Below are 22,420 nucleotides of genomic sequence, written 5' to 3' on the forward strand. Positions count from 1 at the left end.
CTAAAGCCATTAGTCACTGTCCCACCAAAGGTACTGCCAGCATTAGCCACTCCCCACCAAAGGTACTGCCAGCATTAGCCACTCCCTACCAAAGGTACTGCCAGCATTAGCCACTCCCCACCAAAGGTACTGCCAGCATTAGCCACTCCCCACCAAAGGTACTGCCAGCATTAGCCACTCCCCACCAAAGGTACTGCCAGCATTAGCCACTCCCCACCAAAGGTACTGCCAGCATTAGCACTCCCCACCAAAGGTACTGCCAGCATTAGCCACTCCCCCACCAAAGGTACTGCCAGCATTAGCCACTCCCCACCAAAGGTACTGCCAGCATTAGCCCCTCCCCACCAAAGGTACTGCCAGCATTAGCCCCACCCCACCAAAGGTACTGCCAGCATTAGCCACACCCCACCAAAGGTACTGCCAGCATTAGCCACTCCCCACCAAAGGTATTGATAGTATTAGTTGTGCGCTACATTAGATACTCACGGTTTCTCCTGCCCGATATGGGGTGCTTCCTACTCCCCCAGCAATACTGAAGCCCAAGCCTTTGTCATTACGTGCCAGGCAGCTAGTGATTCGCTGGCACGGGCTCTGTGGATCCTCCTCATTTTCCTCCGGGTATCGGACAATGCTGAGCCTCTCCCGCGGGTTGTAATCATCCTCGGGGCGCAGGGGTGTCATAGTGATTGGATTCTCAGGCTCCACCATTCTCTCTCTCAGCACAGTCATAGACACCGAGCTCCCCGAACTCCTCAGCGCCTCCACTGCTGTGTGATGTTCTGCATTGTGTAAGTCTACTCCATTCACCTGTATGAGGGGCACCAACATCAGCACTGTGCAAACCAGCAGCCCACCAGTGTAGCAGCTCAAGCATGTACCCCCCATTATTGCCACACTAACCCTTACAGGTATATGGCTAGTAAATGCTCAGTTCAGCAGGAACAGTCCCCTAAGTTTGCTCATAGTCTGTACAGAGAGATCCCATAAAACTATGGCAGCATAGGTATTCCCTGTACTAAGCACAATTCAGCAGGAACAGTCCCCTAAGTTTGCTCATAGTCTGTACAGAGAGATCCCATAAAACTATGGTACATAGGTATTCCCCTGTACTAAGCACAATTCAGCAGGAACAGCTCTTGGGTTTTTGCCTCCCACTGGGTCAACACTGGGGGCAGCCTGAAGAACACAAAGTGATATAGAGGGTGATTATCTGTTTATCTAGATATCTGTGAAAGCCCAGTTTGGGGCCAATTAGGGGGAAACTGAGACTGTACCACATATGCTTGGAACTGTAGGCGAGGGGGGCTCTGTTATGAGACAGGGAACCCTTGTGCAAATGTTGGGTTACAAGAAGAGCTGAAACCCCAAAACCCTGCAATACACAGGTAGCGCTGCCCATTATGTATTTATATATTGATGTACAGAGGTGATTATACTGCTAACTGAAATAGCAAAGCCCCATGTTCCCTGTACCCCACACAAGTATTCTCACCTCCAGCAGTTTATCCCCAACTCGCATCCCAGCACAAGCTGCAGGCCCCTCCTCTGCCACTCGAGATATGAAAATGCCCTATGGGAGAAAAGGAGGAGGTTATGGGAGAGACAAGGGGCAGCACCCTAAAAATGGTATCACCTGCAGCACCCAGCTGTAACACTCCTGCCTACATTCAGCCAGCACCCACTTTCTGTCCATTATACACACATGGACAGTAGAAGGAATAGGGACAGAGAGATAGTGGGATGAGTCAGACCCAGCACCCATATAATCTGGTTATCACTGGGCCCTAGAGCTGACATTCCCATTGTCACACAGAGCGGGGGGCATGGTAATTTCTGACGGAGTCATTATCTTGTGCTGCACCCCGACAATCTCTGCTGCCCTCGGGTTGGAGGGTACATGACGGGGGACTGATCAGCAGGAGTGATGCCCCTCCTTTGCCTGAATTACCTCATCATCGCCCTTGTAGGGGGTGGAGCCTTTGCCCCCTGCGATGCTGATTCCCAGACCCCCAGTTTGGCGCAGGATGGTGAGAGTGAGCTAGAAGCAGAAATGAGAGTCCGTTAGGCAGAAGAGCTGACACAAAACATCACATTATTAATGACATAAGGGTAGCGCCAGAGTCACCTGCAATACTGTCAGCTCATATATATTGTCTCTTATTGTCTGTATTTTTGACTTATATATTGTCTCTTATTGTGTGTATTTTTGACTTATATATTGTCTCTTATTGTGTGTATATTGCCCCGCCCCCCTAGTCCATACCCAGGTACAGCACTCTGATCTGCCGCACTTCATACTCCTGGACTGTTCTCTCTCCCATGGACAGGCAGGAACCTTTACTACCAGTGAATTGAACCTGCCCCTAGCACTTACCCCCCAGTACTTACCTTGGAATCAAAGCTCTGTACCTGGGTAAGTACAAGGTGATTACACTGTATTGCCCGGGGGGGGGTCCTGTCTGACCATGGGGAAGATAGCAGCCCATGAGCAGGAAGAGAATCAGTGCCCTGTATATAGTGTAAATACAAGGAGAGAAGAGTCTGACATGTATACAGTAATTGCACTAGGAGGGGTTACTCTCTGTGTAACTGACATTAGTTAGAGCAATACTAGTGTACAACTGTCAGTCTGTGGCATCCCACATTGTGTAACCTGGCAGTCTGGCATCTTCCTACAGTGACTGTTCATATAGCACAAGTACAGGCTACGACCCTCCAGCTGTTGCAGAATTTAAACCCCTGGCTAAAGGTTGTGTGGGAGGGAGTGTTAGTTCAACAACAGCCAGAGGGAAGCAGGTTGTAAATTGATGAATTTTGGAACATGACGCTCTTCATTTCCTTGCAGGAAGGGGAAACTCTTACACCCGGGAACCGCCGTCTCCTCCTGCAAAGAAGCTGAGAGACAAGAGGACAGACAGGACGGAAAGCCAACCTTCCACCAATGAGAGTGGCGCTGAATAAAAGGGAATTTGATTGGTGCTGTGATTTCAGGTAAGGAGGTGGGAGGGAGGAGACAGGCAAGAGAGGCAGAGGGGAAAGAAGCGCCAGGGCTGTGGTACACACCTCTTCCTCCTCTATCCGAGCAGGTTCAATCAGAAGATTATTCACTTGATCAAACGACACACCCTGTTAGAAGGGAAATCCAGCAGAGAGGAAGAGGAAGAGGCGGAGAGAAGGAGAGAGAGAGGGAGAGAGACAGGCATGCGGATTAGTGGAGCAAATTACCATAAAAACTCCAAACACCTTCACCCACCTGTAATGCATTTCCTCGTGATCGTGCAGAGAGAACACAGCAACAACATTCCCACCATCGCCCCCTTGTGCTACGGCTTAGTCTTACTGTGTACAGTGTAATGAGGGGTAGTTGCCCTTTATATCTGCATGTATGGGGGCAACTGGCTGCGTAACTCTGCCCCAGGTACATGGAAACACAAGCGCTTTCCAGAATATCAACTTGCCTGGGAACAAGAGCTTATTCTCTTGGGCACCACAAAGGAACAGTGGAAAGCAGCACAGAGCTGACAGTCTAGTGTAAGGGAAACAGGAAAAAGATAAATACCCTAAAGCAAGCTGCACCCCATTGTACCCCAGGCCCACAAAGGACATGGCTCTGTGACGTGCAGAGAGTATCATGGGAAAGGCAACTAAATGCCAACTCTACCCCTCATTGGTATTATACTCCCCACAGACGATCTGGATGAAGACGTTGAGGCAGTTACTCTGCCGAGGGGGCAATGACCTCCCAATTAATATGAGAAGCGCTGGGAAGATAAACATGGACGTGGCAAAGCAAAGAAGGAGTGGGCTATGAAGTGACACGGGCACATTGATACAGTCACTTCCAAGCACTGACACTGGATAAGGATCCAAGGACAGGCTAACCTGGGGTTTATAACCTGGGGTTCATCCTTATACAGCAGTGATCCCCAACCAGTAGCTCGTAGATAACATGTTGCTCTCCAACCCCTTGGATGTTGCTCCCAGTGGCCTCAAAGCAGGTGATTATTTTTCAATTCCAGGCTTGGAGGCAAGTTTTGGTTGTATAAAAACCAGGTGCACTGCCAAACGGAGTCTCAATGTAGGTTGACAATCCACATAGGGGCTACTAAATGGCCAATCACAGCACTTATTTGGCAACCCAAGAACATTTTTCATGCTTGTGTTGCTCCTCATCTCCTTTTACTTCTGAATGTTGCTCATTTGTGCTAAAGGTTGGGGATCCCTGTTATACAGTGTGAGGACGTGTGAGACCGCTCATATGGACTCTAAACTGAGCTTGTGGTCACGTCATGCCCCCCACTTCCCTCAAACAAGAGCGAGGATCAGAGGCCCCTCAAACTGCACCCGAGTCAACAATGTGGCAAAGGCTCCCCACAAGGATTGACCAAATCAAAAGGAGTGAAACTGACAGCGTTCCAACAGTGAACTACAACTGCCAGATACAATCCCACAGGCAGTGACAGTAGGACACTGGGAGATGTAGTTTAGTTGCCATTGGTGTGTTGAATAAACAAACTGACAATGTGGCAAGACTTGTGTGTGACATGAATTGCACGGCTCATAAAGAAACCAACCATGGAGAGGCCAAAGCAGAAGCAGAATAGCCCAGAATCCCCCCTTGGCTTCACTTCTACTTGCCACTGGGCTCGCACAGGGAGCCACTGATATAGAAAGGCTCTTGATTGGTTCTAGACAGAGAGAACTGTAGCCAAACACTGATGGGCCAGTAAGTGACAAAGGGAAGAATAAGGAACGATTGGCACAAATGTGTGGGACGAGCAGTGGCCTGAGTGATACTAACTAGGTCCAGAATAAATGGACCAAACTATACTGATCAGGGACAGGATAGTAAATGGACCAAACCATTAGAAAGACTGAACTATAAGGACTCTGATCTGGAGGGAAGGAAGCCTAAGATTATAGTATTACGTAAAGGCTGGCTAGCGGGTTGCAGCTGCAGGCTACTTACTGTAGGAGGTCCGAACAGAAGAGCAAAACCAAGTGGACAGACACTGGGGGTGGGAATTGTTGAATTACAAATAAATGAATAGCATGCAGGGAGTGCCCAATCATTAATATTAGTGGAAGGATTAAGTGGTACCTTGATATTCTGCTGGGAGTTTAACCTGTCGTCTCTGCTCCCTGCAGCTTCCCAGTCTTTGTCTGGTGCCACCTCATCATCTTCCTCTTCATTTGGCAGAGAGAACCTGGGGAAGGGCCCGTTCTCCCCTTCCTCCTCCTCCGAGAGGCTTCTAGGACTAAAGCCGTGCAAAAGGGCCTCCACCACCTCATCATTGGGAAGCTTAGTGATCTTGGCATGCTTCTTATAATGGGGAGTGTCCTTACGAATCAGCCGTCTCTCCACGGGGGAGGCTCGATCTTCATCATAATCCTCATAATCATCATCACAGAGAACAGTGGTCTTGTCTGCAAAGTGCACAGTCGGCTGCGGGGGAACGAGAGAAGAAAAAGCTCAGGTTACTGCATGACAATCCCAACATGGAGCCCATTAAAGGGGATGTTCATAAAGCATCTTAATTATATGTCTTTATTTTGATTAGAAGACACACCCCATACAAGCTACTCTCTCCCCTCACTGTATGATGAGCAGGAAGACAAACAAGACCGTTCAGGACTGAATCTGCCTTTCCTTTCCAGCTTCATTTGCATCTCATTGATCTGATTGGATGAATCTTGCCAGCCAATCCTATCACAGAAATTCAAACGAGGCAGAACAGACAGCCAAAGTAAAGGTTTGGTTTCCTGCTGACCCCCCTGAGGAGAGAGAGAGAAGATTGAATGGGGAATATCATCTGAACTAAATATATTAAAGGAGAAGGCAAGGCTAAAAGTAAGTAATCTTTTCAGAAAGGTCTATATAAATACACCAGTAACCCCTCAAAGTAATGCTGCTCTGAGTCCTCTGTCAAACAGCACATTTCTTTCCTTCTATTGTGTACTCATGGGCTTCTGTATCAGACTAACTGTTTTCAGCTTAAACCTCCAGGGCTAGGGCTTGAGCATGCTCAGTTTGTTCCTCTCTCCCCTCCTGCAGTAATCTGAGCCCAGAGCTATGAGTGAGCAGGGAGAGACTCAGGCAGGAAGTGATGTCACACCAAGCTAATATGGCATCTGCTATTCTAAACAAACAGAAAGAGCTACTAGAGCTGATTACTCAGGTATGGTAAAGCATTCTGCAGAATAAATATATTGTTATAGCTTGCACTATTGTGGCTGATCTATTGGTAATAAACAGCTTTGGTAGCTTTCCTTCTCCTTTAAATAATAAAGATTACTTACACTATTCTAACATGAGTTGGTTAAATTTGGACTATTGCCCAAAGATCCCCTTTAAGAGTTGAACATATGGCACCGTCTAACATACTGGCACAATATGCGGCTAGCAGGCAACCTGGCCCACTAGAGAAGTAATGTGAGCAACTGGTGTGGAAATGAGAGTTCCCCACTCCTCGGTACTTATTTTATAGGTTCCCTCTGGCTGTCGGGCACTTCAGGCATCTCAGGCCAGTGACCAGTTCCCAAGTAGCAACTGAATGAGCCACACCAGCTCCAGACTGGTCCATAAAAGCCCAAACAGCTCCCCACACAGGTGCCATAGTGACTATGGCACCTTAATCTGCAAGAATTTACAGAAAGCCAGTCTGGGGCTGGTCCAGATCGTTTATATATTGTGGCCAATCAGAGTGCAGTAACAACAGCCCATAGCCAGTGTAAGGGAAGGAACTGGGCATATAATACTGGTTGGACATAGAATAAGGTAAATAAGGTAACACAATTTGTTTGCCTCACACCTCAGTATACCACACCTCCATGTCATCACCCCCCACTGCTTCCTCTTCCTGCAGCACTTGCTTTGTCAGCCTTTCTGTCTGTCTGTTCAGCTGCTGCTCCTCCTGGAACCCCACAGACACTGTGCTGCCGCTGCGCTGGGACTCGGCACTCTGGCTGGAGAGGCCACTGAGCCGCTTGTCCTGAGGAGGGAACATGAAACGAGATTTAGTGCAGGGCAATAACTGGAGCAGGGAGATCCATGGAAGGAGGAGAATGTGAGCAGTAAATGTAAGTGGCACAAGAGTAATATTATATTAATATTATACATCTGAGCAAGAGAAACTGGGGGTTAAGGCAATACAGCCGGGGGTGTAACCCTTTGTGTGCCACATGGGCAAGCAGCAGCAGCAGACTGGGTTATGCCGAGCAGGTAATTATTCCTGCGGGACCCACATAACCAGCTGATAGTCACCTCATTGCTGGGAGACCCCGTCTCCTCTTTGGGGGTGCTACTGTCACCCCTAAGTCCTTCCATTGCTTTCTTCATGACCTTCAGCTCACTGGGGTGAGGGGTGGCTCTGCGCTGCAGTCCCTGGGGATAGAGAAAGGACCGATTAGCAGAATATCTGAAAAGCGACAGTAGATATATAGAAAGAAATAGAAGAACTAAAGCTGAACTAAAGAATTTAAAAATGTTGTACATGATGTTTTGTGCTTCTGTACCAGCCCAAGGCAACCACAGCCCTTTAGCAGTAAAGATCTGTGTCTCCAAAGATGCCCCAGTAGCTCTTATTTTCTGCTGATTCACTGCACATGCTGTGTGCTGTTGTCATACCTCCCAACTGTCCCTTTTTCGGAGGGACAGTCCCTCTTTTGACAGCTCAACCCGCAGTCCCTCATTTGTACTGGAAAGTCCCTCTTTTCTCTGCACTGAACAGCCAGAAAAAGAAACAAAGTTTCTCACTTAATTGGCTTTTAGCAGAGAGCCCAGAACAGCTAACAGGTGCAAATAAGATACTTTGTAACAATTTTGAGACACAAAAACACAGTTTAGACAAGGAGAAATATTTTCAAACTTTCATAACCTGCCAAATTTTGTAAAACAAACATGGTAATTAGAGGGTGTGGCCACAGAAAGGGGTGTGGTCAAAAATTGCTGCGCTATGTGCGGAAAAAAATTTTTTGTCCCTCTTTTTACTTCCAAAATGTTGGGAGGTATGCTGCTGTCACTTACTGAGCTTAGGGACCCACTCCCATAGAAATGTCACAATATAAGGCTGATTAGTAATTAATACACATAATTACTACATGGCAGCACAGAAACCAGTGCAATTAGCATCAGAATTGAATAATCAGCAAACCTGTAGCATCAGCTTATATTACAGCCAGGGAAGCTCATTTTCTGCTGGATAATTAGTGACGAGCCCTAAGCTTAGCTTCTCAACAGCCAATCAGAGCCCACTGAGCATGTGAGTGTCACAGACACTTTTTCCAAGATGGTGACCCCCTGTGACAAGTTTGAAGTCCTGGATCATTGCTGCTATTGACAAGCTCAAAATTTAGCCTCGTGCAATAGGTTCTCTATATCAAATATGGTATTTTTAGGGTTTAGTTCTCCTTTAAGGTTTGGGTTGAAGGTCCGTCCCAAGATGGCAATCTGCTTGTTACCCACCCTTCTTTCTTCAGCAGCTTCATCATCCTCTTCCTCTGTTTTAGGGTCTTCCTGGAACTGTATGACACTGACCCGATTGAGGTTCCCATCTGTCCAGCTTTCATCCACGCTGTTCTGCAGGTTTTCTATGGAGGGAGTGTACAAACATTTATAAGTAGAGGAAGGGAAATAAAGACAAAAGAAGTCATTGGAATGAGGTTCTCTTATCCACAGATCTGCTATACAAGCCTAGCAATACATCAGTCCTGGAAGAACTCGCTCCCCAAAATGAAAGGTGACAAGTTACACAAACATACGTATGATTGGTCAGAGAGCTGTAATGAGCCGGGGGAGATTCCAGTCCATCACATTAGCAGACACTTACCCAGACTAGGAGAAGGTTGCTGGGGCAGGAGGTAGCACGTTAGCACCTTAGATCCACTTTTTTCATCATCTTCTGTTTGGAATTTGAGCATGGGTTGCGACTGGTTCTCGGCCAGCCACAGAGCTTTCAGATTGAGGTTGGTCAAGGCAAAAGGGAGGTTTAACAACCTGAAGAGAAAAGGGAAACGATGAAGCCAACGTGACACTATGAGCAGCAATAAGCAGTAACCTGTACCTGCTCATATACACACACATACACACACACCTCATATACACACACACACAGCACTCATATACACACACACACACACAGCTCATATACACACACACAGAGCTCATATACACACACACAGCTCATATACACACACACACACACACACACACACAGCACTCATATACACAACACAGCTCATACACACACAGCTCATACACACACACAGAGCTCATATACACACACACACACACACACACACACACAACACAGCTCATACACACACAGAGCTCATATACACACACACAGCTCTCACACACACACACACAGCTCACACACACACACACACACAGCTCTCACACACACACACACAGCTCTCACACACACACACACACACACACAGCTCATACACACACACACAGCTCATATACACGCACACACACACAGCTCATATACACACACAGCTCATATACACACACACACACAGCTCATATACACACACAGCTCATATACACACACAGCTCATATATACACACACACACACAGCTCACACACACACAGCTCATATACACACACACAGCTCATATACACACACAGCTCATACACACACACAGAGCTCATATACACACACACACACACACACACACAACACAGCTCATACACACACAGAGCTCATATACACACACATACACACACAGCTCATATACACACACAGCTCATATATACACACACACACACAGCTCACACACACACAGCTCATATACACACACACAGCTCATATATACACACACAGCTCATACACACACACACCTCATACACACAGCTCATACACACACACACAGAGCTCATATACACACACAGCTCATATACACACACAAAGCTCATACACACACACAGCTCATACACACACACACACACAGCTCATACAAGCACACACACACAGCTCATATACACACACAGCTCATACAAACACAGCTCATACACACACACACAGCTCATACACACACACACAGGTCATACATACATACACAAACACATACACACAACTCATACACACACACAGCTCATACACACACAGCTCATACACACACAGCTCATACACACACAGCTCATACACACACACAGCTCATACAAACACAGCTCATACACACACACACACAACTCATACACACACACACATACACACACACAGCTCATATACACACAGAACTTACCTGTTACCCGCCACATCCAGCACATGCAGCTCAGTGGCACCAGCGAGTTCAGGGGGGAGAGTACTGAGCTGGTTATCTCTGAGGGACAACACGTTGAGACTGGCACAGCCCCCAATTTCACATGGAAGGGAAATCAGTCTGTTCCGATCAACATTGAGATTTGTCAGCTTTGTGAGATTCCCAATGGATTTGGGAAGCACCTGGGAGGGACCAGCAGAGGAAAGAGGCAGTTATATGCAAGGCACCCCAAAATCCTTATTTCATTATACAATTCTCAGTAGTGCAATGTTTCAGCAAGATCAAGAGGTAAAACGGACCCTCTACTTGCCTGCCCCACAGGCCAGGGACCCCCCACAACTTCCCCACAGGCCAGGGTCCCCCCACAACTTCCCCACAGGCCAGGGACCCCACAAAGCTGCCCCACAGTCCAGGGACCCCGCACAGCTGCCCCACAAGAGCACATTACCGTCAGCAGGTTCTCAGTCAGGATAACCTCACTCAAGTTCTCACAGTCGCCAATAGACTCCGTTAACTGATTCAGACGATTCTGATCCACCTTCAGGATAGACAGCTGCTTGAGCTGACCTGAGACAGAGAGAGAACATCGGCACATGAAATGGAGAGAGAACAGAGGAATCAGAATTGTCCATTATATGAAGCAGTGAGACAGATGAGGATATGAGTGGAAGTTGGTGAATGAGGAGATGGGGAGGGACAGAGGGGACAATGAGAGACAGAGAGATACATGTGCCAGGCTCTGCTTAAGAGTAAAAAATGAGAGAGGACGTGTGTGCAAGGCTGGAACTCCCATTCAGTCTCAGGTGCAAATGACTGGGCTCAATGCAGCTCTTGGCCTTGGAATGAGGAGAGAGGGACAAGTGTGGGCTGGAAGGAGAAGTCAGAATCCCATCTTTACACCTCAACTCACCAAGGCTGGAGGGAAGGGAGCTGAGCAGGTTCTGTGAGAGCAGCAGGTCCGTGAGGGACATCAGACCACTTATCTCTGCCGGGAGATATTCCAGTTTATTCTCAGACACATCCAAGCAAACCAATCGCCGCAGATTCCCCAGCTCCTGAAAATCATCAGACAAGAGCCCAATCATATATCTGCCTCCCTCAACTTGCTGTGGTCCCAAGAGAAATACTGGATCAGCACTAAGAACCATCATTAATATTATTTGGTGTTAATTCTAAATTCTCTGATACCTGGAGTACAAAGTTACTTGCCCTGGAGAAACTCATGTGCAGCCCCTGACCACCTACTGGAGTACATAGTCCCCTCCAACATGTGTCACTCATAAACTCACCGAGGGCAAGGTAGAGAGCTGGTTCCTGTCCAGCCACAGCTCACGCAGATTTGGTAAGGCACCCAGTGTGTCAGGCTATGGAGAGAAGAGTCAATCAGAAAAACTGCCAGTTGAAAGGGTTAAATCCCAAAGTTAAAGAATGACAGCAGAAAAAAAACATTTCCTTAAAAGCCAAAACTATACCAATGTACCCCTTGCTCCAGAGAAGTGCCCCCCAAATACAGGAATAGTGCAAGGAATGCAGAGGACAAGCTGAAATAATGCCACTGAGCAGCCAATGGGGAGACACGAGTCATTTGGAGATTATAATCAGCCAATAAGCAGAGACAGACAAACAAAACTACACACAGGCACATACAAAGTAACACAGAGATACATAAACAACACAGACCCCAGAACTTTCCTTACCAGAACCTGCAGGTCGTTGCTTCCCAGATCCAACTGCTCCAGTTTAACAAGGAATGAGAGAGACCTAGAGAGACAGAAGGAGAAGATGGAGGAGACTCCATGAGACACTTATGGGAGGTTTGGGGGAGAATGAAATGCTAAGAACAGTTCCCAAAGCACAAGTGACACCCTAAATCAAGGATGGACACGCCCCAGATGTTTCTCCATGTCAGCCAGTGTGTGGCACAGCTCGGGTCCCATGGATCTATAGGATAATGGAGATTTATAGAGCTGCTTGGGGCATGTAGAGACTTCAGTAATGTTTGTGTGTGGCACAGACACTGGTCAGAGGGTAAAGAGAGCTGGGAGAAGAAAACGAGGTGTCAGGTACTAGTGACATTGAATCACCCTTCCGATTCCTACCCGAAGGCATGGGCTCCGTTGCCCAAGTGTCCCAGGCTCGGCCTGCGAACAGCTTGAGCGGGTGGGTCCCCCTTCGCCGAAACTGGGGTGGGCCCACCATCACTGCCCCTCCGAAAGGGTTTAGGGCTGTTTGGACTCCCCTTCGCCAAAGCTAGGGGGAGTCCCGTCTACCCTGGGTTCTGCCGAAGCTTCCCCCAGGGCATGTCATGGCCTGGGGTCCAGCCAAAGGGACACCCATCCAGGGTGCTCAAACCAGGCACAAAAAAGGTGCTGGAGCGTGCAGTGCAATGCTATTGATTGCCTTGCTAAGGCTCCGGCTGGCGGCCCGAAATAGAAAGAAGAGGAAAGTAGTGGTGAGAAGATTTCCCCTCCTAGCCAAGCAGCTGGGATATGTTATATGAAGCAAATTAAACAAGGGCATGTGAAATATGCAAGTCCCAAAAAAGTGAGTCAAGCACCCCTGGCATTTGGGGCTCACAGCGCATTGTTTTGGTCAAGCTTCCACTTCTGGGCCTATTCCGAGAGGATCAAGCGTATCTGACTACACATTATGTTAGTGGCCCAAACACCAAGTGTTTCTCCTTCCTCATATAGAATCATAAGAAGAGGTACCCGCCAAGGGTCCAGTACTACAGTTGATCTTAGCCAAAAGGCCGAGTAGTGATCAGGTATCAGGTACTGGTTGGATAGTAGAGGGGGCAGTGCTGAGGGTATAAGGGGTAACAGGGGTAAAATAGACAATAACAGGGGAATAGAAAACTGAACCTGGTTAGAGTTCAATTACATGCAAAGTGAAGCCTTCTGAAATCACAAAATATTTACTTGTCTCATGCCATACACACAGCACTGCCTAAATACCAAAATATGTTTTAATTTGCACATAAGGCATCATGGGCGGAGACATGCAAATCACTCCTTTATGTCCAACGATACATTTCTAGCACAGATACAGCCGAATAGCTCAGAGCCAGATATCCAACCTTACAGTCTTGTTTCCATCTTGTTACATCTCATCAGTGCAACATCTTGGGACATGGCTTCTGAGGAGTGATTAGCATGTCTCCCCCCCATGATGTCTTATGGGAGAATGAAAACTGTCATTTTTGGTATTTAGGCAGAGCTGTTTGTAATACCCTCAGATGTCAGAAGGCTTCACTTTGCAAATAACAGGGGAGTGAGCAATGTTGAGTGGATAGAAGTTCGGGCGGCAGGGAGCTGGGGGAAGAGAGGACTCACGTGGGCACTGATTTCAGCAGGTTTTCCCGTAATTCCAATGTGATCAAGTTTGACAAGCTGCAACAAAGGGAAAACAATGGGTGACCAATGAGTGTATTCACATGAACAAACATGCACACTCACACACACTCCACAACCAAACCACACACACACATACTCAGACACCAACACACACCCACAGTCAGTCACACATGCACACTCAGACACACACTCACTCCCACACACACTCACTCCCACACACACTCACTCCCACACACACACTCACTCCCACACACACACTCACTCCCACACACACTCACTCCCACACACACTCACTCCCACACACACTCACTCCCACACACACTCACTCCCACACACACACTCACTCCCACACACACACTCACTCCCACACACACTCACAAGCAAAAGGAAGGAGAGCAGCATGGGGGGCACTCACTTTCCAATATCGCTGGGCAAAGTCTGTAAGGAGACATCATTGAGTGCAAGGTGAGCCAGACTCCGGAGCTGGGTGAAGCCATCTGGCAGCCTGTAACACAGGGAAAGTGAGAAGAAGAACCACTAAAATCCTTCCACCCCCTGCAGCCCCCAAACAGTGGTGTAACCCTCACAGCAGTGATCTCCCCCTCCAGCACTTGAGGAGCCCCCCCCTCCTCACAGTAAAGCCATACAATGGGGTGATGGGACTGGAGCGGAGCCTCATAATCTCCTGGGAATAATGTGATTACAAGAGTTGTGTTATATTTGTACCAGGACTCTCCTCACAGTGGTACCTACTCCTGCAGCACTTACATCCCCCAATTTCCCCAATTACACCACAAATACCCCAAAGTGTCTGTCCCTGGAGTCCCAGCAGTAATTGCTGTATCCAGTGTCAGTGCTGATCCTGAGTAACACAATGACATGTTGTGGGATATTGAGTTTATTGATGTGTGTGTGAGTGCAGTTACTTTCACATATACACACACACGTTTCTTTTCTCACACTTGCACCACTGCTCTTATGCTCTTTTTATGTTTCTTCCTTAGTGGGGTACAAACAGGGGGTACGACTGACTGATTGTAGCAGCTCCCGACTGTACTGGAACTTCAGTTTAGTTTTATACAGTCTATAATGTGGCCACTAAGTTTATAGTTCATATGGGGGCAGCTGATTTATCATGTTTAGAGCCAGATAATAATAGTAATAATAATAAACCATGGTATTGAAGAGGTTAAAGAATCAATCTGGAGGGTAAAAAGACATGAGGTGGGAACGAGGGGGAGCAGTGAAGATCATTACCTGGAAAGGGGGTTCCCACTGAAATCAGCAATCTCCAGGGATTTGCAGAACTTGATGCTTTCCGGAATCTCAGGAATGTCTGGAACAGGAAACACAGGGACAAGTGACTCGAGTACAGAGAGGAGGCAGAATAGAGCAGAAAGTGATATGTAACTAATATAGATCTGGTATCACTCATAACTAATACATAACTAATACATAACTAATACATAACTAATATATAACTAATATAAAACTAATATAAAACTAATATAAAACTAATATATAACTAATACATAACTAATACATAACTAATACATAACTAATACATAACTAATACATAACTAATATATAACTAATATATAACTAATACATAACTAATACATAAGTAATACATAAGTAATACATAACTAATCCATAACTAATCCATAACTAATCCATAACTAATCCATAACTAATCCATAACTAATCCATAACTAATCCATAACTAATATATAACTAATCCATAACTAATCCATAAGTAATCCATAAGTAATTCATAAGTAATACACAAGTGATAATGAGGAGACAATATGGCGGCTCACCGTTGCGGCTAATGTCCAGCTCCACCAGTTGCATGAAGTTGGCCACCTCGGGGGGCAAGCGCTGGATCTCATTGTCGCTCAGGCCCAGTTTTCTCAAATTCAGAAGCCGAAAGAAAGGCTGGAGCCCAGGGGCACAGATAGGGGGAGAGGAGATGAGAGAGAGAAGAAAATACTGTTACTTCTCTTACATAATATGTACAGACAGGGTTAATATTACTATCCAATCACAACTAGTCCTACAGGGAAGTGCCTGAGTTGCCCCTCACACAACTCTGAGTTGTTACACAGGATTCATCACTAATGACTTCTAATTAGTCTGTCCCACCTACTGCCGGTGCCCACCACAACAAGAAGTGCATATTAAAGGACAAGTAAACTGCTAACACATGCCATGCTCTCTCATTGAAAATCCCTTTATTTCATTTAGTGCTACCAGCCCCCCCCCCTTATTATGGCACAAGAGAAAGAGGTACAGGGGTACAGAGCAGAGGTACAGGGCTAGGGCCCAAACCTTTGCTTCCATTAGTGTGGGGCTCACATACACTGAGCAAATAGGCAAACAGGTAGCAGGGAGGTTATACAGATAGCTAGAATCTCAGCTGCCATAAAGCAGGACACGACTGCTGCTTACAATGGGGATCAGATAGGATCTGTGCAGCCACTGGGACAGAATGTTCTGTTATACAGATAGCTAGAATCTCAGCTGCCATAAAGCAGGACAGGACTGCTGCTTACAATGGGGATCAGATAGGATCTGTGCAGCCACTGGGACAGAATGTTCTGTTATACAGATAGCTAGAATCTCAGCTGCCATAAAGCAGGACAGGACTGCTGCTTACAATGGGGATCAGATAGGATCTGTGCAGCCACTGGGACAGAATGTTCTGTTATACAGATAGCTAGAATCTCAGCTGCCATAAAGCAGGACAGGACTGCTGCTTACAATGGGGATCAGATAGGATCTGTGCAGCCACTGGGACAGAATGCTCTGTTATACAGATAGCTAGAATCTCAGCTGCCATAAAGCAGGACAGGACTGCTGCTTACAATGGGGATCAGATAGGATCTGTGCAGCCACTGGGACAGAATGCTCTGTTATACAGATAGCTAGAATCTCAGCTGCCATAAAGCAGGACACGACTGCTGCTTACATTCCCAGAGACATATTTATAAGATCATTTGTAGGGAATGTTGCTAATGTGAGACAGGATGCAAATGAATAGAAAATAACAATAATAATAATGGAATAAAAGAATAATAATAAAGTGTGCCCCCAGTGTAAGCTGCAGGGGGGCTGATACCCCATAGGGAGAGGCTCAGATAAATAACAGAGTGTATCAGTCAAACAAACAGAATATAAAGACAATTATACCAATTAAAGGATAAGTAAAGCCTGCACACAGCAATCCAAATTATGTAACAAGATATGGAAAGAGACATCTTCATTTTTATGGCACATGGGCAGATAGGTGGGTACAAAGCTGATATTATGGGGGTTAAACTGGCACTGTCACAGACAGGGAAATGAACAGTAAACTTATGGGGGGCATTAGTGTTACCCCACGACTGGTCTCCTCACTCACTATGACACACAACAGGGAACAGGTTAACTGCATGGCCTGGGGGCAGGGAGGGGTTAAACTGGTGTTCCAGGATTCCCTGAGGGTGAGGAAAACATTCAGTAAAATCTCTGGGGAACACAAACAGCCGTGGCCCCAATAGAACCAGTGCCAGGGGCCCAAAGACTTGATACTGAGGCCAATCCCTGACTCGATCAACTTGTACATTCCCCAATGAGACCAACTGCAAAGCTGCCCACTTACAGCCCCCTATTCACAGCTAGTGATGCCAACAGCTGATTGGTCAGATCTCTGCAATATATATATATATAATACACAAAAGCCATGAATATCTTGTAAATTATATCCTTATAAACGATGAGTTCTGATGTCATCAGTTATAAACGGTGAGTTGTGATGTCATTTCTGTCACATGACTCAATGAAATGTGTGTATTATAATAAATAAAGTACCCCCAGTTGTAAAATATAAGGATATTAGAAGTCACCTCGGAGTTCCATGACCTGTATAACTCGGCCTTCGGGCTCGTACTTTTATATGGTCATGAAACTCCTCAGTAACTTATAATATCCTTATATTTTACAAGAGGGGGTACTTTATTCACTATATATCTTGTCTTATGTACCCAGCCGGGGGGGAGCAGTGGGTGCTGTATTATATATATATATACACACACACACACACAGAGCTTGGCTTATGTACTCAGCAGTGGGTGCAGGTGGGTGCTGCAGGCTGCACTGCTCTATATACAGAAAGCAAATAAGAGACTGGCAGAACAGGACGGGTGAGTTCCATGGGCAGTGCCCTCGGCAATCATGTGACTGGGGCTCATACAGCAGCAACCTGTTCTCACTGGCACCACAGCAACTGAAATAAAAGCTGCAAATGGAGGAGTTGCTGAACTACAACTACCTGTACCAGGATCCTACCCACAAGTGCTGGCTGGCACTGCACCCCCCCCCCCCGGGCAGCAGTTACGCCCACAGCTCAGCACAATTGGGGGGTTAATGGGCAATGGTAAATCGTAGGAGCTGATTGGCAGACACATGGAACTGAACAGTAGTCAGTGACCCAACTGCCCAATAGGAGACAATAAGGTGCTGCTGGGAGTTGAAGTTCAGGAAAAGATAAAGGATTACTATGTCAAGCTCCTCCCCCAGGTGCTGCACTTTATTTCACATACACTCACGGGCCCACCCGTCTGCTGAATGAGCCCCCCCTGTTACACCTCCGAGCAGACTGGCACAGTGGCACGAGTGAGAGGAGCAATGACTGGCAAGACTGGCATCAGCCACACACACAATGGGCAGCAGTGGCACATGCAGTAGCCACAATGGGGCCAGAGAGTTGCCCGGGGGAGGAAGCAGACAATGGCTGGGAATTATTCTTCATATCCTGCTATTGTGATCCGCTCTCAGGCAAAGGGGCCCGGAATGTGCCGGAACATTCCATATAGTGTAAATATCAGCTGCTCACCGGGTCACACACTGAGCCGCAGCTCTGGATCTTTATCTACCCCAACTGCTGGCACAGCACCAATCACATGCCTGCGTTACAGCTCCGCCTACAAGTGGGACACTTTAGAAATACAGGGGCCCCAGTGTGTGGCCCCTCATTTACCCACGGCTCTGGGGCTTTCAGTTGAATTCTGCCCCAAGTCTGTGTGTATGTGGGATTATTATACATCCTCTGTACAACAGTAACGAGTATCACAGCCCAATATGGAGACTGAGTCACATGTATATGCTAACCAAATGGCAATTCATTCCATCCAGGATGTGGCACTTGCAACAGGATCTTGACTAACTGGCAATCTGGGCAGCTAAGTGGCAAATGAGATTCAATGTTGATAAATGTAAAGTCCTGCACCTGGGATGTAACAATATCCACTTATACCCTTAATGGGACTGCACTAGGCAAATCCATAATGGAGACGGAGCTTGGAGTCCTTGTAGATAATAAACTTGTCTGTAGCAAGTAATGCCAGTCAGCAGCATCAAGGGCAAATAAGGTCTTGACTTGTATTAAATGGGGCAGAGAGTCACGGGAGGAGGGGGTCCCACTGTATAGAGCACTGGTAAGGCCCCATCTAGAATATGCCCTACAGTTTTGGTCTCCATCACTCAAACAGGACATTAAAAAAGGTTGAACTCAATGGACGTGTGTCTTTTTTCAACCTTATTTACTATGTTACTAGAGAGAGGGGCCCTGAGTCACATATACCTGTATATATATATGAGAGAGATGGGTCGTGTGTATATTACAGTGAGTGCATGTGATTGGCACTATATAAATATATGAGTGGTAGACAGTCTATATCCAGTGATGCCCAACCAGTAGCTCGTGAGTAACATACTCACCAACCCCTTGGATGTTGCTCTCAGTGGCCTCAAAGCAGGTGATTATTATTGAATTCCAGACTTGGAGGCAAGTTTTAGTTGTATAAAAATCAGGTGCCAAACAGAGCCTCAGTGTAGGTTGACAATTCACATAGGGGCTACTTAATGGCCAATCACAGCACTTATTTGGCACCCCAGGAACACTTTTCATGCTTGTGTTGCTCCTCAAATCATTTTACTTCTGAATGTTGCTCATGGCTTCAAAACGTTGGGGATCCCTGGTCTATAGGGACAGACATGCAGTACTATTGGTGGTGCCCCTCTGCACCGCTGATCTTCTCTCCCCAGTGGAACAGCCCAACATCAGGCCAACGTCAGGCCAACGTCAGGCCAACGTCAGGCCAACGTCAGGCCAACATCAGGCCAACGTCAGGCCAACGTCAGGCCAACGTCAGGCCAACATCAGTCCAACGTCAGGCCAACGTCAGGCCAACGTCAGGCCAACGTCAGGCCAACGTCAGGCCATTGTGCCACTCTCGCTGCCCCCCTGTAACCCTCGCTGCCCCACACACTCCCCTCACAGTCACAATTCTAGTCTCTTTCAGGCTTATTTCAGACCCAGGGATTTGACGTGTTCCCCTCACTCTATGGCCCCTTGTGCAGATGAACCATCACATAAAATCAACAGCAAATAAAATCAACAGCAAATCATGTGATACAACGTTTGTACAGTCAAAATCCCAGTCTCCAGGACCTGCAGGTCTGAATTCTAAAAGGGAACTTTAAAACTGAACAGGAAAGGAAGATTGATGAATTCAAATGTCTGGACTTATTTATCACATTCATTTAGGGGCAGGTTTCATGTGACACTGTGTGACCTGACTGAATCCAGACCCCCGGACTATTTACACCCCACCCAAATTCATTGTATTATCTCTACATTTGATCTCTATCTGTAACTTCCTAATTTATTGCCCATGAATCCCTGTCACTAAACTAATAGAATATAAGCTGTGCCTTTCTGCCTTTCATTTCTATTTTGCCTGATGAAGGGGCCTTGGTGCTCCGAAAGCTTGCAATCTATTTTTTTTATTGTTAGCCAATATAGGTATCACTTCTACAATACGTTTTGTATTTGTTTGATATTTTTGCTACTGGCTAACACGGTACCACAATTTTTTTTTAGTATAAAAATAAAACTGTGTAAATAGACAGGCTGTGCAAAATAAATAATGTATCTAATATAGTTAGTTAGCCAAAAATGTAATGTATAAAGGCTGGAGTGAGTGGATGTGTAACATAATAGCCAGAACACTACTTCCTGCTTTTCAGCTCTCTAACTCTGAGTTAGTCAGTGACTATAAGGGGGGCCACATGGGACATAACTGTTCAGTGAGTTTGGAATTGATCCTCAGCATTCAGCTCAGATTCAAAAGCAACAGTTATGTGCCTCCCCTCAGGTCTCTGATTGGTTACTGCCTGGTAACCAATCAGTGGGGAAACCAAGAGAGCTGAAAAGCAGGAAGTAGTGTTCTGGCTATTATGTTACACATCCAGTCACTCCAGCCTTTATACATTACATTTTTGCCTAACTAACTATATTAGATATATTTTTTATTTTGCACTGCCTATTTATTTACCCAGTTTTTATTTTTACACTGAACTGTTCCTTTAATTCAAACCCCCCATCCGTGGTCCTCTGATATTAGTGAGGGGCGGGTGGAGCTGGGGGTACAGCAGTGATAAAGGCAACACAAAGCTAATAAGAGGGGTCAGTAATAGTCGGGGGCAGTGTAATTCCATGTCAGGGTGTAGTTCAGCAACGTTGGGAAGGTGAGTGGGGGCAACAGTTTAGTATGAGGGTCCCACACATCTGCCCAATGAGACACAAGTACTTTCCCTTTTGACTTCAGTTCATGCAGCTGTCTGGGGGCCACAGCAAGAAAGCATTGGGGGGCAGCAATGGGAGGCAAATAGTAAGGAGGGACCCCCCATCACTTGCCTAGAAAGACTGTACCCGGGGGAGGGAGGGTATATAAATGAGTTGTGGGGGAGTGGTGTGTATATGGGGGGGCAATATAAAGACGGGTCCCTATTCCCCAGCATGTGACACTATGTAACAAAGCTGCAGTTGCACTGGGGGGGGGGGAGATGATGTAGGACACGTAGGGGGTCCCAGGCTGATTAAATCACAAGCCCTGAGTGTCATTAGAGGCAGATACAATAGTCGTATTCCCCAAACATACGACAAACGGAACAACTAAGGCTACGACTACACGGGCGTTTTCTGTGCCATCCGACGCAATGCGCAAAAACACAGGCGTCAAGTGAAATGCGACAGAAATAAGGGAAGTGACACAAACGTCAGATGCAGACGCAGCGTTCATCCAACGCAACACGACTGGCAGACGCAGATCATACGAATTCATCCGACATTTCTATCACTTACCTGATTTCTCTCGCATCTCATTTCACGCCTGTGTTTTTGCGCATCAACTCGGATCACCTTCATGGATCAGCCAATTGGATCCTGCGCCTGGATCACTCAGCTGCCCCACTCACACTCACACTCACCAACATTACACTTTACACTTCAATACAACAAAAGATGAAAAACAACTAGAAAAATCTTTATTTCTGGGGAACAATCTGAAAGCAACTGATAAAAGTGTTGGAAGGGGAACGAGCCCTTTAAAGGAGCAGTTCACATTCCAAACACTTTATTCAGTCTGTTCACCAGAAATAAGACTTTTCGTTTTTACTGTTTTCCCAAAATCTAAGTGTAAAGTTGAATGTTCTTGTGTGTTTGAGTCTGACAGCTCAGTAATTCAGGTGCAGGTACAATTTTGCGGCATTTGGTTGCGGCATTTGGTTGTGGCATTTAGTTGCGGCAATTTAGTTGATCCATTTAGTTGTTACAATTAGTCGATACAATTAGTTGCTACTATTAGTGGATACATTTAGTTTAGTTTAGTTGATCCATTTCTCAGTAGGATCTATGGGGAATAAGTGCAACTATTGTATCAAGTCTAACAGTTGCCTTTAAAGGGGTTGT

At 46.4% G+C, this 22,420-nt stretch overlaps 1 protein-coding gene across 19 annotated transcripts in view; it reads right to left on the minus strand.

Moving 5' to 3' along the window:
- The window catches only part of scrib.L (scribbled planar cell polarity protein L homeolog), a 55,662-nt gene that overhangs the window by 28,893 nt on the left and 4,349 nt on the right, over window positions 1-22,420 (minus strand). For 16 of the 19 annotated variants that reach the window (XM_041566740.1, XM_041566736.1, XM_041566739.1 and 13 more), the window contains exons 3-20: window positions 15,447-15,564; window positions 14,884-14,962; window positions 14,042-14,131; window positions 13,606-13,662; window positions 11,968-12,031; window positions 11,560-11,634; window positions 11,181-11,325; window positions 10,719-10,837; window positions 10,253-10,452; window positions 8,829-8,995; window positions 8,465-8,589; window positions 7,265-7,384; window positions 6,813-6,992; window positions 5,102-5,446; window positions 3,064-3,126; window positions 1,949-2,038; window positions 1,493-1,570; window positions 487-807 (exon numbers count right to left, since the gene is read on the minus strand). In XM_041566740.1, the coding sequence (XP_041422674.1) occupies window positions 487-807; window positions 1,493-1,570; window positions 1,949-2,038; window positions 3,064-3,126; window positions 5,102-5,446; window positions 6,813-6,992; window positions 7,265-7,384; window positions 8,465-8,589; window positions 8,829-8,995; window positions 10,253-10,452; window positions 10,719-10,837; window positions 11,181-11,325; window positions 11,560-11,634; window positions 11,968-12,031; window positions 13,606-13,662; window positions 14,042-14,131; window positions 14,884-14,962; window positions 15,447-15,564 (2,436 nt within the window). The remainder of the gene's footprint in view (window positions 1-486; window positions 808-1,492; window positions 1,571-1,948; window positions 2,039-3,063; window positions 3,127-5,101; window positions 5,447-6,812; window positions 6,993-7,264; window positions 7,385-8,464; window positions 8,590-8,828; window positions 8,996-10,252; window positions 10,453-10,718; window positions 10,838-11,180; window positions 11,326-11,559; window positions 11,635-11,967; window positions 12,032-13,605; window positions 13,663-14,041; window positions 14,132-14,883; window positions 14,963-15,446; window positions 15,565-22,420) is intronic. The other 3 variants (XM_041566737.1, XM_041566742.1, XM_041566747.1) reach the window with 3 other exon arrangements.

Source organism: Xenopus laevis, chromosome 6L, assembly GCF_017654675.1.
Source record: "Xenopus laevis strain J_2021 chromosome 6L, Xenopus_laevis_v10.1, whole genome shotgun sequence".
Lineage (NCBI taxonomy): Eukaryota > Metazoa > Chordata > Amphibia > Anura > Pipidae > Xenopus > Xenopus laevis.